The 17,742-nt window shown below is 41.7% G+C and overlaps 2 protein-coding genes across 2 annotated transcripts; both read left to right on the plus strand.

Moving 5' to 3' along the window:
* The first annotated feature begins 3,865 nt into the window (after positions 1–3,865).
* Positions 3,866–9,903, plus strand: LOC306789912 (delta-like protein 4). Its single transcript, XM_079285994.1, has 11 exons — positions 3,866–4,210; positions 4,316–4,567; positions 4,852–4,909; positions 5,389–5,652; positions 6,169–6,229; positions 6,657–6,787; positions 6,898–7,067; positions 7,327–7,546; positions 7,658–8,399; positions 8,573–8,681; positions 8,795–9,903. Exons 1-11 carry the CDS (start codon positions 4,157–4,159, stop codon positions 8,798–8,800), a joined length of 2,067 nt encoding a protein of 688 aa, XP_079142120.1. The 5' UTR covers positions 3,866–4,156; the 3' UTR covers positions 8,801–9,903.
* A 1,649-nt stretch (positions 9,904–11,552) lies between these two features.
* LOC306790056 (glutathione-specific gamma-glutamylcyclotransferase 1-like) lies at positions 11,553–12,559 on the plus strand (the record flags this gene model as incomplete). Its single annotated transcript, XM_079286155.1, has 3 exons — positions 11,553–11,723; positions 11,857–11,892; positions 12,170–12,559. The coding sequence occupies 3 exons, from the start codon at positions 11,553–11,555 to the stop codon at positions 12,557–12,559; spliced, it is 597 nt and encodes a 198-aa protein (XP_079142281.1).
* Between the last annotated feature and the right edge of the window lie 5,183 nt (positions 12,560–17,742).

A 17,742-nucleotide genomic window follows, 5' to 3' on the forward strand; every position in this document is an offset into this window, starting at 1 on the left:
GGTTGGGGTATGTGCTTCTGTCTCTTGGCACACTGGCACACAGACAGCCGTTACACACATGGCCTCAGATCACCCCGGCCTGATCTATGCAAGCAAGAGTCTTTTAGAAACTTGTGTTGAGCTATAAAACAATACGCCGCAGTCTTAAATGATTACGTGATCCTGCCATCCACCAGACGCCTCCTCAGTCACTTTACTCAGGTGAAGTGACACCTACGTGCATGGTCACGTGGTGTCAGTGACGAAAGTGTGTTGTTGGTTGCATTGTAAGGGTAGAGGAGTGCTGACATGGCTGTGTTTTGTCAACAGTACAGCAGGAGGGTGGCTGGAAAGTTCCACAACAGACCAGGACTCTTATTAGAAGGCAACCATAATGTCAGGGTGTCTGATGTCAGCTGAAAGTGTGAAGGTTTAAACTGAGGATAAACAGACATGACGCCAATCAGAAATCACTTTGAGGTCCAAAAGTGACGCAGTTGATAATATAAATTTGACTGTATGCCTCATATTGTCAATATGTTGTTGGAAATACATGTTGTTGACATAAGTCATGTTTTCTCTTTTACAGCAACATTCAATTCTATCTTTAATCCTTGGCTAAAGCATGTCGAGTTTTTCTAGAAACACCCTGAACCCCCACACACATATTTCAACAATTTTGGCTGAAACAAATATCCCCCCCCCCCCCATCAATGTAGAGCATTTGTGTGTCTGAAGGCACTATTAAGTTAACACAGGGCAGCACGGCGCTGTGAGGGAAGGAAACCACCCCTTGCCTTTCTAATTGCGGCAGCAGGTGGTTTCTCCTCCGAGGGCGACATGCTCAGATGCCTCAGATCCATTGGCAGTGCACATCAAAAGCCCCATTGATCGGCTGGACAGATTGGGGGCGTAGAGATCAAATGCGCTGTAAAGAAGTGTTAAACTGCTCTGCATTAAACAGGGCAGATTTCTGGACTAAAAGGGGCCATCTGTTAGCACTGTAGCTAATTTGCCATTGCACTCGCCCAGATTTTTGATGCTATATAGGATCAGTGGCCAGAGACGGTCCAAATCAGGCCGTGGGGCCCAATGAACCTGGAGGGGCAGATAACAGGAAGAACGTGGTCTGCCCAGTCTGAGTGCATCTAAGGAGCTGCACAGCAGTTGTGACATTAAATCGCGAAACACAATGTTTTCACCTACGAGAGTATGTGAGGTGACTTTTCACTTGCGTCATCAGGTTCCCTGTTTTAGTCACACGCTATACAAATTAACAGTAAATACGTATTTGCATTTAGCAGGGGACGGTTTAATTAAAAAAGGCCTTTAACCCCTATATTAATGCGGGATGTAATAATGGTCATGTGTTTTGGATATAAATAAGGATCAACAGTATGATGTTTTCTTTCTTTGCTTACATTTGAAAAAGCCCAGTCCCAGACTGAAAAAAGCCAAGCACATCCCTGATTGGATTAAATTAGTATTTTGATAAATGAGATTTCAAACATCTTGGTAATGTCTATAATTTACAAACACTGCTGAGAAGGCAGGCTTTCCTGGGAACAAACATTGGTCTGCCAAAGAATCAAACAATTGCGTCAGGCACTTTCTTTCAAATAGCAGCTTGCCGAATAAGTCCAAAGGCACTTTCATACCTCTTTGTTTCACAATCAAAATGTTATTTCTGGGGTTTGGATGCCAACTGAAAAGCCATATAACAATCAGAAGTCAGCTTTATAAAACACTGTCACAAAGAAAAATGATGTCTTATACAAAGCTGAGATGAAACTGTGGTGGGCTGCTCTCTGTTTCCATGGCTGTGTTTATAGAGCAACACAGCAGAAAGGAGCTTGTTATATTATTGTTTGCATTGGCCAAAAGCAAATAACCCATACAGCTATTATTTCAGGTCAAGCTTTCTGTCATAAACACAAATAAAATAAAAAGATAAAATCTGGATATTAATATGTAAATATAAAATAATGTCTGATGTGTACATCCCCAGAAAGGTGCTTCAAGACAATGTTTTCCTTCATTCTGATCCAATCCGAGCATCGCTGCTTGTTCAGCACAGTCCAAAGCTTTACAAGGAATTGTAACCTGAGCGACAGTTGGGAAACCTTAACCATGGTCCATCAAATATTAAAACGTATGGATGTTTTGACATGTATGAAGGGAGGGCAGGAGCACCCGATACACAAAAGAGATTGATGGGGCTCTAGAGTCCACTGCAGTCATATAAACTAATGAGATCTCTCGTAGATAAGTGCATTGACGTCATTTTTATGCTCAACAAGAACAGGATTAAGGATTAAACCACTGTACAGGGCTGCATTGGTCTTCCACAGGATCTGTGTGATTCAGTCAATGGTGGGAACGCCAAATGCTTCAATACAGCAGAGCTTTGAGATGTCCGGGCCTCTTGCTCACACTGCTCCACACTCAATAGTCCATTGTCTCTGCCCTAAAGTGGAACTTCAAACCTATAAGTCAAAGGTGGGGGGTTAGAGATGAAGTCATTTCGGCAGGAGAGCTGTTCAGCCAGACACCTTTATGGTCAGGGAACAGCTCCTGAATCCTGTTCCCTCACTGTAAATCCTCTCCGACAAGTTGGCCTGCTGCAGGGGTGATAAAGGTAACAATGCCTGTGCCCAGCATGACTTTCATGTGATAAAAATATAAATAGCATTTGAATTTATTTGCTTAGCAGCCTTTATATACTGTTTTGAGTTCATTTTTGTTTTCTCTCTTAGAACAATTATACGTACACATGAAACGAGAGGAAGTTTTTTTTTCTTTTTCAAATGGTTCGAGTGGACGTTAGTTCAACAAACAGTGTTACCCTACATGTAGGATACAATCTCAGCTTTAATTTAAACAAATGGGCTTTGAATTGAGGACATTATTAGTTTTTATGCTAAACAAAGTGCCTGAACAGCTGGGTGCTTGCACTTGTTATGGCCTTTTTATTTAGCATAATAAGCAAAGTAAAATATATGGTGGCACCTATATGCATCACTGTGTGTGTGTGTCCTTAAATAAGCTTTCTGCAGGACTAAAACTATCCAATTATATTTTAAATAAATATTTTAAAAATAACCAATGAAGTCTGTTTAGGGCATGTTTGGCAGATCTGTAAATATTTCCCGAAGAAGCATTACATCATTCATGTTCATTTCACATCGATACAGTAATACTGGACGGCCAATCTTCGCTCATTTACGCGCCAGATTTTTGTAAAGCGCGTGTTCCTCAGCTGATTTATGAGTGAGACAATGTGTTTGCAAGAAGAGTCCATTATCATACAGCTGTGGAGCTATCTCCGGCTTCGTCTTCTCTGTCTTAAATAAACACACGAAACAAGAGAGAACGCTTCGAGGTCACAAGTTTAAAAGGCAGTCGGAGCGTCCGAGCGCGTAAATACGCACAAATAATCAGGATGGTCTCTGAGGAAAAATTACTTATTTTCCTACAGTTTACTGTTCTATTGAGCCCGTGTCTCCAACGGTGTAGCCAACGGTGAATTTACTCACCTTGTTGGCCTGCACTAGGTTTTAAAATACCTAATATTATTTTACCTTGTGTTGTTTTGCAATATACTGTATTTAGTTAGCAGAAAATTTGTGTTTTTCTGGAGCAGGTGAGGCGAAGAGAATATCCTCCAAAATGACAATGAACGATGGTGATATTCTCAGCAAAGAAAGAAGGTGGAGAGGAGAGGGGGCGGTGTTTATATACTGACAGTTTATACACTGCGGTATATAAACTGGGAGGGACGTCAAACACCCCTCACTGGGAGTCACTGTGCGCTGATGCTCCGCCACATGCTCGCAACACTGTCGGCAACACAAGTCTCGCATCAGCACAGCAAACTCAAACAACATCTGACCGGAACGATGGATGGGCAACATAAAGACCGCAGACAGACTCACTTGTGGATATTGACGTTATTGATATGTGTCTAACCTCTAGCACTGGATAACTGTTTTTTTTCCTCTGGATACGGCTTGTGGAGCTGGATCTTGTCGTACAGGCTTTGGAAGGAGGATTATATTTATTCTGATCACTTTATTTGTCTTCACTCCGTTTTTTTTTGGCATCACCATTTGGAATAGGAGCGTTTTTTTGGAGGACAAACTGATTTTTTAAGGATACGCACATCAAACTCTAAAGGATGGCCGTTTGGTTCACACTTGTCCTCGCAATAGTTGTAACTTTATTTACTCAGGTAGCCTGTTTTTTTTTATATATATATCTTTGTAAATTGGAAAATAATAATTTTAGAAACGAACGTTGCAGTATTCTGTTGTGCTCACTTTTTGTATCCTTTTAGGTTCTGGGATCAGGCGTGTTCGAGATAGATCTCCATCACTTTCAGAATACTAAAGGTTTGCTGGCAAATGGACTTAGTTGCAGCATGACTGGCTGCAGGACTTATTTCAGGGTTTGTTTGAAGAACTTCCAGACGGTGGTGTCTCCTGGAGACTGTTTATTTGGCAAAGTCACCACACCTATTCTGGGCACCGACTCCTTCAGCATCCAGCAGGACGCCAGGCTGCGTCTGCCGCTCAACTTCACCTGGCCGGTAAGAGCACCTGTCCTTCCGTGTGTCCTAATGGCTTTCAACACTCTTATGCTGAAACCAAACAAATGTTCACGCATTAAATTCAAAATGATTTTAGGAATGAATGAAAGAGTACAATATTTTCAGGTTTGGATCTTTCTGGCGAAATAAAGTGAACTAAAACTATTTTATAATGTTTTTCAGAGAAACAAACTAAAATACAGAACATATGTAAATATATAATTGTTGTACATTTGTAAATTTGTCTTCTTTGTTGACGTTTATTTCCTCATTTATCTCCACAGGGTGCTTTCTCATTAGTTATTGAAGCCCGGTATTCTCCTGCAGCGGACCTATCTGGAGGTGAGGAGACGGGCACTGCCCGTCCACCACTAGAGGGAGACATGCTTTGTGTAGCCTCAATGACTTAACTATTCCACATTTCATCAATAACCCTCACTTAACGTTCTGGGAAATGCATCCGACATTTTCAACGTCATGGATGCGTGTGTGTTAGGATGCCTTATGAGTCACACGACAATTCTTCACAATCACATCTCTCCAACACAATTGCACTTCCCTTGTTTTATTTTTGGCATGCATGGGAAAGTGTACAGGCTTGAGTGAGAACATGAAGCCTTGCCAAAAAAATCCCATGACAGCCTTTTCCTGGATTTTACACCTTTTTTGTTCGGTCCCTCATAACGAGGGAATACTGGTAGAGGACGAGAACATGTCAGTGTATATATTGTGTATTGTTACATAAATCACTAAAGGAATAACTGTTAAATTGTTTCTGCTTTAAACTTATCATTATGTGTCTGATGTTCTGTTCCTCACAGATATCACCAACCCTGAATTCTTGATTAGTTCTTTTGCCATCCAAAGACAGTTGGGAATAGGGCATGAGTGGTCCCAGGATGTGCAGAGGGGGACGCAGACGGAGCTAAGGTACTCATACCGGTTCATCTGCAATGAACATTACTACGGGGACACTTGTTCCAAAATATGCGCTCCGAGAGACGACCATTTTGGCCACTACACCTGCAAGCCTGACGGGCAAATAGCCTGTCTACCGGGATGGAAGGGAGAATACTGCCAAGAACGTAAGCAAGAGTAAATGGACACTCATTTTCCTTTGTATGTGATAAAAGGTCACAATGCAGTGCTTTTTTTTTTGGAGAGAGGCTATCAGGGTGAGATTTGACGACTGAGAGCACACTTTCTCTGTGGGCGCGTGCGGTTTAATCCAGGGCGGTGGTCGCCCAGCAGCGCGCGCCGGGGTTAATCGCGGCATTATCGCCCGCCACGCGCCACTAAATTGTGGGCTCTATTGTTAAAGCGGTGTAGGGCAGCAGCTGCAAACGGGGCTCGAGCTGCCCACCGACAACAATGGGACAGCTGTCCTCCTTTTTTGGGAACAAGCATCTGCTCCGCACTAAACAGCCGTTTAACACCATAAAACCATGCGCAATCTCTATGTCACATATATACAGCACAGAGCAGGCGAGGCCAATGTTTTTCATTGAAATGTTCAGGTACCAGGTTTTACTGTGCGAGCATTATTAGAAGCTTGTTATATTTGCTAAATTATAAATCTAAACATCCCTGTTTTATTTCAGCAATCTGTCTCGAAGGGTGCAACGAAAGGAATGGAAACTGCACATTACCTGGACAGTGCAAGTGAGTGTTCACTTATGGATATTAACAATTAAATGTAGATTTGTCTTCATTGGCATCAGTGATCAGCGAACTGCTAAAATACAATAATAAACATTTACGACTGCAGGAATAAAAGCTTAATTAAAAGCAGATAAACCATTAAATACTCTATTTGTGCCTAATTATGTAACACAAGTGTGACATTGTATTTGACTTTTAGGATGTATTTATTTGTCTCTCTATTTTAAATCGTCTCTAGGATTATCTCTAGGATTATAACATGGAGGATGAAAAGATTACAGTGTGCAAACAATGTATTTTTGTCATGAGGTATTCTCTCTGTCATGACTGTGCTCAAGAGGCAATGAGGAGGCCTACCAGGGCAAACCATGGGTGTTCATTTGTGCATGAGCCAACTGTCACGTTGTCTTGTTTTATGTGTGTACAGATGCAGAGAAGGCTGGCGGGGACTATTTTGTGATGTGTGTAAACTCCATCCATCCTGTAAACATGGTACCTGTAAAGAGCCGTGGCAGTGCTCCTGCAAGGAGGGCTGGGGAGGCATCTTTTGTGACCAAGGTGTGTAACTACCTCTTTGTACTCTGTAAATAAAACAATGCTGCTTCAAATGTGGTGCCTTTTTTGTTTTTATTACATCAGTAACGCTTTCACCCATTTGTTTTTTTCAGATCTGAACTACTGCACCCATCACAAACCCTGTGCCAACGGTGCCACGTGTATGAATACGGGCCAGGGAAGTTACACCTGCGCCTGCATGCCTGGCTTCAACGGGGTTAACTGTGACTTGGAGGTCAGGGAGTGTGACAGCCAGCCCTGTCGCAATGGAGGCCACTGCCTGGTGAGTCCGGAAGTCTCTCTCCCTCCTTTCCCACAACACAGGCTTTCCTGTTTTTGTTTTTGCCTCACTCTATCTGCTACTCCAGGAGGATGCTATCGATTGTCAAGTCAGTAGATGACCCAGTTCACAGAGTGCGTACTGTAAATAGAATTCAAACTAAGGATAATGGGGTTCGTCGGGGCAGTCGTGAACAGGATGTGATAAAGAAAACATCTGACAGGGAGCTTTTTGATAAACTTGATATCTTTTCCCTCTGCAGGACTCTAAGAACGGCTATAGGTGTGCGTGTCCACACGGGTTTGAAGGGACACACTGTGAACACAGGATGCTGACCTGCGCAGATACACCCTGCTTTCATGGTGGCAAATGCAGAGAGCGGGATGATGGAAACACTTATATATGCGAGTGTCCAGCAGGCTACACTGGACTTAACTGTGAGAGGAAGGTGGACAAATGTACCTCACTGCAATGCACCAATGGTAATACATCATTCTCTCCACATAAAAAAACAATTATTCTCTTTCTGTGTATTTGTGTTAGAAATAATCTGAAAATGAGGGAGGCTTCTAACGTGGTTTTGTTTTGGACAGGTGGACATTGTGTGATCCACGGTAACCTCCGACTGTGCAGCTGTCGCTCAGGCTTCACAGGTCTGCGCTGTGAGATCAACATCAACGAGTGTGCCAGGAACCCCTGTGCAAACGGCTCCACCTGCATAGACCGCATCAGCGACTACACCTGCACCTGCCCCCCAGGGCACACAGGCCGCCACTGCGACAGGCTAACCGACCGCTGTGTCTCTCAACGCTGCCTGAACGGTGGGACCTGCACCACTGGAGCCAAAGGCCAGCCTACCTGCATCTGCCCTTCCCATTACAGCGGCCCCCAGTGCCAGTCCAGCGTCGTGCCTGTACCCAACACCCCCAGCCCAAACATAGGCTGGGAGTCTGGGGACAAGTTGAGCTTGGCAGCCATCTGCTTTTGCGTTGGCCTGGTGGCTGTCCTGGTGCTTCTCTGCGTGGTGGTGGTATTAATACGCCACGTCAAGAAGCAGAGAAGCAAGGAGCAGGACTCGGAGACCATGAACAACCTCTCCAAGGTTGACTTTCAGAAAGAGAACCTCATCTCTACTCTAGAGCTCAAGAACACCAATAAAAAGGTGGATGTGGAGGTGGACTCTCCCAGGGAAAAGTCAAATCACAAATACATCAACCACTACCACCTGGACTATAAAACCGCCACCGGGTACAAGGATGAACTGTCCCTTTTGGACAAAGATGAAAACTGTGAAAAGACAATAGAAGAAAAAAAGCATTTGAGTCGAATGTACAGGTAAGGAGTTAAATTATTCTATTATGGTTATGTGTCTGTCACTGTGTGGTGTGTTTCGTTTTTTTTACCAGAAAGATTTGAGTATGATGATTAGAGGATAAATTCACTGACGATAATGTGAAACACTTTGTTTTTGTGCTCAGTAACTAACATAGTGTATCTTCACTCCACAGAGAAAGGCCAGAGTGTAGAATATCAACAATATGTGCTTCCAGCGATTCAATGTACCAGTCTGTCTTTGTAGTAGCAGAGGAGAAAAACGAATGCATCATTGCAACCGAGGTAAGTTACTTTCATAATGAGTCTATTTTCTCTTTTTCGTTAGAGCATGACCTTTACTGTCAACCAGACCACATTTTAGTCATTACGTTTTTTTTGATCTTCTTCTTTTTCAGGTATAATAAATGGAAGTTATTATTCACTGTCAACATTGGATTTCTTGTGGACTGTTTACAAGTGTGGAGAGACTGGGATTTATTTAAATGCAAGTTGCTGCTTTGAAGACTTGATAACTGGATGGAGCCGGTGTGCTCCTCGAAATCAAAGGAACTGAAGCTACTGATCTCGGTGAGAATGTAAAGACTGTAAAGACTACAAATAATCAGCAAATCGTACTTGTGGATGCGCCTCCGATGTTTTCGACACAAACATCTCGTCTGCTCTGTCCAACTTCATCCAAGGGCAACATGCCAAGATGTTTATGCCTGCGTGTTGATGAGAGGACAATCTTGATGTTCTTCTCTCCACCTTATTGCAGTAATCAGCAATCAACAAATCAACTTGTTGCCGACAAGCCTGTGGAAGGAGCAAGCCTTTTCCATTTTTTTGTGGCCTACGATGCGCTATGCAAACAAAAATCAGCATTGAGCTTAATCAGAAAGGGACAAAAACGACTGAAAACGGTTCATTTTTGAAGGGTATAGGGTTATCAAATTTGTAATTCCATTTTTGTATGAAGAATGTATGCAGCCTAGATCACAGAGCCTTATATATTTGTTTAAAACCTTGTGCCCCGCCTTATCTTGAGTCCTTTGCACAGCAATATCAATATGAAAAGACGCACTATGCAGCAGTGCCATGCAGGGAAACTCATGATTTGGCCTTGTTTGGCCTCGTTTTACCATATGCAAAGAAATACATGAAGTGACTATCGTACCAAGGACGCCTTCAAAGGAAATTACTAAACCATTAATGTTGTTTTGTAAGATTAGTATTTCATTAGTAATTTAAGCATATGAAGCACTGATCTTTCTCCTTCTGTGTTTTATAAGATTATTTTGTATATACTGTATATTTATATGTTGAGATTAGAAGTATGGATTGTACATCTGTTTTTAAGTTGATGCCCAGAAAAAGGTGAATTTATTTTTAAAGTGTCGTTGGTGTTTTATTTGTATTATTTTTTTGTTATAAAAAGAAACAATGAACACATATCTGGTACACTGTTTGTTTTTATTGGTCGAGTGTACATGTGGTCCAATAGAGATCCCAATTTAAATGTTGAAATCATCTAGAAACTTTATTTGTGTCAGCCGCCGTCGAGGTGACTTCATTGTCTATAGATAGTCATATTTGGCGTTGTACCGTTTCTAATGATTGTCCATGACGTCTGTATTAGTGTGATGTGAAATCATTGTGCAAGCAGGAAGGAAATACCCAAACAAAAAGATACATATTTAAAAAGAAACATCTGTGAAGGAAAATAAAGAGTCCATGTGGTCTTTCTACAGTACGTAACAGAGTGCTTCTCTGAACTGCTGTTGTATTTTTGTTTATGAACATCGCCGAGAAACAATGCAGACTAGATATGATCTTTTGTTGGTGATAAGCTATCTCTGAAAGAGGGAGGGGATGGAGAGGGATGTGAGGAACTTAATAAAACTGAACATATGCTTGCACATGTGTCAATGAGGAAATCTGCATTATGCCCTTTCACTACTGAGCACAGCAAACAGAGGCCCCTCAACCCAGTCGCTGCCAAGCCCCAGGCAGACCACCATAACAACCCAGCAAATGACACTGTCACTTTGAACTTTTTTTAATCACCTAAAACTCCTGCATCTAATGTTGAAGCATTGGTTTTAAGTCTCAAGTGTGGAGCAATGTCTGTTACTACCACTTGGGGGCAGTAGGCTTTGTGTGAAGTTTCAAGAAAATAGTTTCTCTCACAACATATACAGGGATGGGTCAAATGCAGAGAAAGATTTCCCCCTTAAAGGGATAAAGGTAGTATAAATTATATTCTATTCAGTGACAGGCAGAGGACAAATGACCTCAAGCAGTCATCAGTAAGTGTTCCGCCTGAGCAGAGCAGACACATAATGAGCTTAAGAGAGCTCGTTTAGAACAATCCCAGCTATTTAGAGGTAGTGTGATTACCCTCTGGACCCGCTAACTTTCTAATGAATGAAATTGTTGTAACATATACAACAATATATTGCTTTGACCATGATGTGAAAAAAAGTTTTGAAAATAAAAAACAAATGTCATGCCCTGTCATGTCACATATGAAAGAACACAAATAGAATTGTGTACATTTTATTTCTGCATTTTGAAATTAAATGAAATTAAATGAAATTTATTTATAGAGCGCTTTTCACAGACATGACATCACAAAGTGCTTAACAGCAGAAATTTAAAAGCATAAAAAAACCACAATGTGACCCTAGGGTCAATGAATTACACATTTTAAATCCTCCGTTTCTTTTTAAATACACATGTACTGTAAATGCAGCAGCCAGTGAGGTCTGAAAAAGGTATGGGTTTTCCCACATTCACTGGTAAATACTGGTGTGAGGTGCTGCAACTAAAGTCATCCTGATTGGTTTATCTGTTAGCTAAGCCCGCCCCTCCGGCGATTTAATTGGTCGAAACCGTCTCGCTCTGACTCGCTCTAAACAACAAATACACGTGTTTGTACATCAGCAAGAGAAACGCACAGTGCGTCCAAACGGTGTTTCTGATGATACCCTAATACGAGACTGGTTTCGATAAAACTGCACTGCCCTGCACTTTATAACAGCGACTCTCAGATGTCTTGGAATGTAGGACGACAGGAACAAGAGAGGGAATACAGGAGAGCAGCTACTTGTTGACAGAAGTAGCCACAGAAAAGCACTTGTCTCGTTTGTCAAACGCAGCCGAGATAATACAATGAAACCTCAGGAAATGATCAAAGAAAAGAGCAACCTGTGGATATTTGGATATGGCTCCTTAGTGTGGAAACCTGATTTTGCATTCAAGAGGAGCAAAGTTGGCTTCATCAAAGGATACAAAAGGCTCTTCTGGCATGGAGATACTTTTCATCGAGGGGACAAGGAAAATGTGAGATTTGTCCACATTAACTTACAATCATATTATTTTGCAAATATTTTCTGATGGTTTTAGTTGTTTATTTCGTCATGTTTCTGTTTATCATGTATTATTTGTTCACTGCCCGTGTCCTTGCTCTCCACAGCCAGGTAGAGTGGCCACACTAGTGGAAGATCAGGAGGTATGTCCTTCATTTGGAAGCTCCGAGTCGATTTTAATAATGTTTACAGCATGCACTATACATTCTATATATTTCTATACCTATAGAAAACTGTTACAAAAGTTGTAAATATTATTTTAACCCAATCACCACTAGTGAACATAAGAAACAATGAACTTGAAGAGAATAATAACTGACGGATGAACTTGTATATGTTTTACTTGGCATGTATAACCATTTCATGTATTTTCATGTATTTCTACCATTAACGTTCCTCCTCCACTTGCTTTCCCGACAGTCTTGCACATGGGGAGTGGCCTATGAGGTGACCGACTCCCAGGTTGAAGAGTCCCTTCAGCACCTAAACATGAGAGAGGTTGTGTTGGGGGGTTACATAACAGAGACGGTGGAGTTCATCCCTAAGGAGAAGGGTCAGGGTGCTCTGTTGGCCCTCGTCTACATTGCTACTTCTGACAACCCCATATACCTCGGCCCGGCCTCAGACAAGGAGATCGCAGCCCAGATTGCCACCTGTAGAGGGAACACGGGCCACAATATGGAATACCTGGTCCGCCTGGCAGAGTTCATGAGGCTCTACTGTCCTGAGGTAAAGGACGAGCATCTCTTCTCTATTGAGGCGGCTGTTCTCAACATTTTCCGTGACTGCGGAGGGCTTCAAACCCCCTGACCAAACGTCCTTTCATCTGGGAGCTACATAAACAAACTACATAAGGCACTCCATCATACTTCATCATACAATTGTTAATGTTTTAATTCTGGGTAAAAGGGAAATTAGCTTGTTATGATTTGCTTTCAAGGAGAGAGAAAAAACTGGTGGTGGCATTTTCTTTGGCTTAGTTTTTAGGTCATAACGAAACCTCACAGTTATGACATTTTTACCTTCTGACTTGAAGTTTTTCAACGGTTGAAGACAGAACATTTGTACTGTGTACATTCATACATTCTAATAAAAACACTGAAATCTGCATGAAGCCAATGGTGTTTATTTTTCCGTGGCTCATGCTCAACCCACAACATGTACGTTTGAACAAGTCTCCTATTCATGTCACAACAAGCAGGCTATACAACTATACAAAGTTTCTTTTTAAACTCCCGTTGTGCAGCCAAGCATTCCTCAAACACATATGACTTTATTTTAAAATCCCAAAGCTCTCAGGTACAACAAATATGCATGTAAACATCTGGAATATTTATATTTGATGTAATGGTGATCCCAGAAATCAAGCATACATCATGCACCACTTGTCCTGAGTATTATCTAGTGGTGCTGGTGTTGGCAGCAATCTGTGCAAACAGTTAGCTGTAGAAGAAACCACAGACCATGGGGAGACATGCCTGCATGCTCTTATAGTATAGGCAGAGCATATAGGGGCTGAGCTGGGAGGTGGAGTGCAGATATAGGGATTATTGCCTATATCTGGACTTTGATCACAATGCAATAACATGTGCACATGCCATATGTCAGATTAAAAAAAAGAAATAGTTCCAACCATGGATAAACTTGCGCACATTTTAAGCAGCACATATATGTAGCTCTGTGGCTCACTGCTCTGCTTTCCTAGAAATCATCCCAGAAGTAGGACAAAGGTTTGATCTGTGAGTGAGAGAGAGAGAGAGAGAGAGAGAGAGAGAGAGAGAGAGAGAGAGAGAGAGAGAGAGAGAGAGAGAGCACAGGTCAACAAGAGCTCTCATGTAGAACGATGGACAATTCCCTATCCTGTCATTGCATAACTAAAGCACGATGTCCTGTGGTTGTGCTTTTCCAGAAAACAATGATAAAACTGAAAGAACAGGTTATGGCTCCTACTGTTGCTAAATCACCACAGAAAATATGTTCACGAGATGTTCTTTGTGCTGTCTGTTTTGTTTTTGATGAAACTGAGGAGATCCAGACAAACAGCGGTGAGTCAACAACACTCATGTTTGTCTGTGGCTTCCAACGACATGATATGGTATGATGTGGTACATGTAGTGCACAACAAAATGATCTGACTCAGTGCATTGGGTGTGCCCTTTGCCTCCCAGTCCAAACTCTACTTTGAATTTGTTGTCTCTCATTAATTTGTTGTTGCTTCTTTTTCTGAGTCACCAGTAAAGATATTCACGAAGTAGAAACATGAACAGCTAATCTCACTTCGGATTTGCTGTACAAACCCCCCCCCCCCCCCCCCACACACACACACACACCCACCCCATTTTAAAATAAAAGCCGCACACACATGATTTGATTTGCTGCTAATATTTCTAGTATTACTACTACTACTACTACTACTTCAACTTTTTCTGTTGCTACTATTACTACTACTGCTACTGCTATTACTGCTACCATAAATATTATTACTACCACTACTGCTATTACAACCACTACCACTACTATTATTACTGATACCACAACTGCTAATACTGCTATTCCTGCTACTACCAGTACTACTACTACTACAGCTATTAGTACGACTGCTACTGCTACTTTAAAAACTGACTTTACTACTACTACTTATTATACTACTACCACTGTTATATAAAATACTACGACCACTACTACAGCTATTACTACGACAACTGATACGACTACTTCTACTACTTCTTCTAATTACTAATACTTCGACTACAACTTCTACTTCTACTGCTACTACAAATATCACTACTGCTACAGCTAGTACTTATTCAAATGCTACTAATACTTATAATACTTCTACTACAACTTCTACTACTACTACAACAAATATCACTACCGCTGGAATTCTTTTAAGCTACAGAAACCGTTCGAATATCAAAATGTTCAGCTCTTTCAGGAGAGGTGTGATATAACTTCATATTTGTAATCTTTCAACTTTTGGAATTATTAAGCTTTTTGCAATTTCTTTAAAATTGGATATCTATTTTCAGCAATGTTTTTGAGATTCATTTCAGCTTTCAGCATTCCAATGCATTTTCAGCAGGAAATGCATTTGCTAGTTTGATTTGTTTTCATCCAGTCCCTATGTTAGAATACCACAGCCAACCCTCTCCACCCACACATATTGGTACAAAACAATGTGGTACAAAGACACAGCGACTATGTTCAGAGTCAAAACTCCATCGTCAGCAGTTCCAACTGTATGGAGACAATTGCAGCTGCCAAAATACATCTGTCACTCTATAAAGGATGTTTTAAATGTGGTTATGAAGTCTGAAAGAAGCAGTTATTTTTCTACTTGCAATAAAAGATCAATTATGTTGCATTAGAGCATTTTGATTTACAGCTCAGTCGAACGCCTCTCATTTGGAGCTATAACAATAAAGATAAGTTAATCAATAAAGGCCCTTACCACACTGTTAGGGCTCTTTGGAGACGTGCAGAGGGAATATGAAACCCTGGGGTCACCAATTCAGAGAATGCTCTTTCACAAAGAGAGGAGCAAAACATTTCCACATGGCTCTGTCTATTATTTTTGCATCAGCATTGAATATACTATGAAACAACATAAAATAACAGCATACTCTATTGACATCAATGAAGAATGTACAATACACATGGATGCACTGTGCTCCTTATGCAATTTGAACCCCTGATCAATATCATTACCCTTCCTGAGGTCACTTGCTCTCCAGGAAAAGATGTCAGCCATCATCCTCTGAACAAAACGCACACTGATGATGAGGAGCACACACAATACCGCAGAGTGGAGGTTGAGGTCATGTCCTGAGGATGTGCGTTTGGCCTATTATGACCCAGAATAGTGGTCACACATCCCCAAAAACATTCTTCCTACTGATGCTTTTTCGGAGCTCCCACCTGCATGCTAATGTGTACCTAGCCTGAACTCTGACCCCTGACCTTGGCTTGGTCAGTGCAGGGCTGAAGGCCACCCTGAAGTGTGTTAAAGAGAAAGTGATTGGGCCACTAATGGAGTCCATCCGCTTAAGAGCCCTCGCCCTCTTATATAGGGGGGTCAGCTCTGTCTGCTGAGGGTCACCTCACCCTTCGCTGGGTTCCTGCCAGTGGACACGAGTGATGGAGGCCACTTCACCACGAGAGGACAACCGTCCATTAAAAAGCCACAAACAATGGCTCATGATTTGGCAGTAAACCACATGCCTTCTCTGAGCCCTCTATCTATCAACAAACTAGAAACAGAAACTATTGTTCCTCCATACGTTATTTTACTTAAAGGGTAACTTTGGTATTTTTTAACCGAGACGCTATTTTCCCACGTTTTTGTGTCAAAGTGTTGACATACAGACTTCGATCGTGGCAAAAACAAACACTTTCAGTGGACATAAATTGACGATGAGGAGTTGCCCCGAGCGTTTCCGTGCAGCTTGTTTATTGGCTGCTGTCAGCAGCATTCTGGCTCTATACTGAAGCAAAAACTGGTTGTTCCCAGTAGTCACTTGGAAACAAAAACACGGGAAAATAGTTTGAAAATGACCCAAAGTTACCCTTTGTGCTTTCTGACTGCTTAGATCAAAAGACTGAATCTGGCTTGTGGTTTGGGCGTGAGCTGCTGCTCATCTTGTTTCAGAAAGAATACTGTTTAGTCTCATCCATCATTGTGCTATAATAAACACCATTCTTTAATCCATTCATCATCGGCAGTGGTTGATGGAAAAACTGTTTCTTCTCATTCAAACAGAACTTGACTCACACTCACTGGATCTTTTAATCCAATCTGTTTGGAGCAGGACTGGGGACTAAACCAGGCTCGACAAAATTAAATCTCAAGCCAGAGAGCTGCCTCCTGCCTCATTAGGCTGCTCTATCCCCGAGGAATGGCACTTTTGCTGCTCATAATTTAATTTCCTTAATCTCTTTTACACTCAAAGCCACCGCAGCTGCCTGCTCCTGGCCGAGGCGTGTCGGGCCTTGAGGGGAAATGGATCTGTGAGATCATCTGTGAGTAACTTGAAAAACAAGTATTTTGAAGTTATACACATTATATGTTGTACTGTCTGAACATTTACTGAGTCCTTGTTGCTCTGATGGAAATTCTTAATCGCAAAATACCATGTAGTATACGATATTAACACTTCACAGTTGCATGGGATATGGATGTTATTTTTGTTTATGTGTTTGGATCCACATGGTCTCAAGAATCCTCGTCAGAACCACCAAGTGTTGTTTTTTCACTTTGGCTTTTGTACCGCTTAACAAAAAAAGACATGCGGTGTTCGTAAGTGTGTTGTTTTACCTTTGCACAGAGCCAGGCTAGCTGTGTTTCCCTTGTTTCCCTTCTTTGAGCTCAGCTAAGCTAGCTGGCTGTAGCTACATATTTACAGTACACTGAGTGGTATCATCTAACTCTTCGCAATGAGGCATATAAGCGAATTTCATTGAAGCTATTTCTTTAAATTCACACTTTATGGGATGCTCCTGTGGCCAAAATAGTGGCAACTTCTTAAGCCAGTGTGTAGCATTCATCAGGGAAATACTAGATTTTGTGTGCAAGGCCGCATCTTTGGAGATTTTCCCAGGGGTTTATCATGTTTATGTGTCAGTATTACTGTGTATGAGGCATTAGCCCAGACTAAACGTTTTATTAAAAGCATTTGAGCTGACAATGGTATTAAGGGGTATCATTGTCTGCTTTGCAGGAATGCCAGAAAACAAGTCCAACACAATGCAAACATGCTCAGCATGAGCATTCAAAGGTGTGTCATTCAGTGTAGGGCTGCTTCACTTTGGCAGCATGCATGACAGCAACCAGTTATTTCACATTGGGAGGCCAAATAAACCTTGTGTGTTGTTCTTTGTCAATGCACATCAATTGGGTGAAGCACATGGGTTTTTCCAGTGCCAAGGGAAGTGTCACAGTGACAGTTGGCAAACAACCACCCACAACTGAGGATGTGGCCTGTTTTCTTCCGCCT

Source organism: Melanostigma gelatinosum (genome assembly GCF_949748355.1).
Source record: "Melanostigma gelatinosum genome assembly, chromosome: 16".
Classification (NCBI taxonomy): Eukaryota; Metazoa; Chordata; class Actinopteri; order Perciformes; family Zoarcidae; genus Melanostigma; species Melanostigma gelatinosum.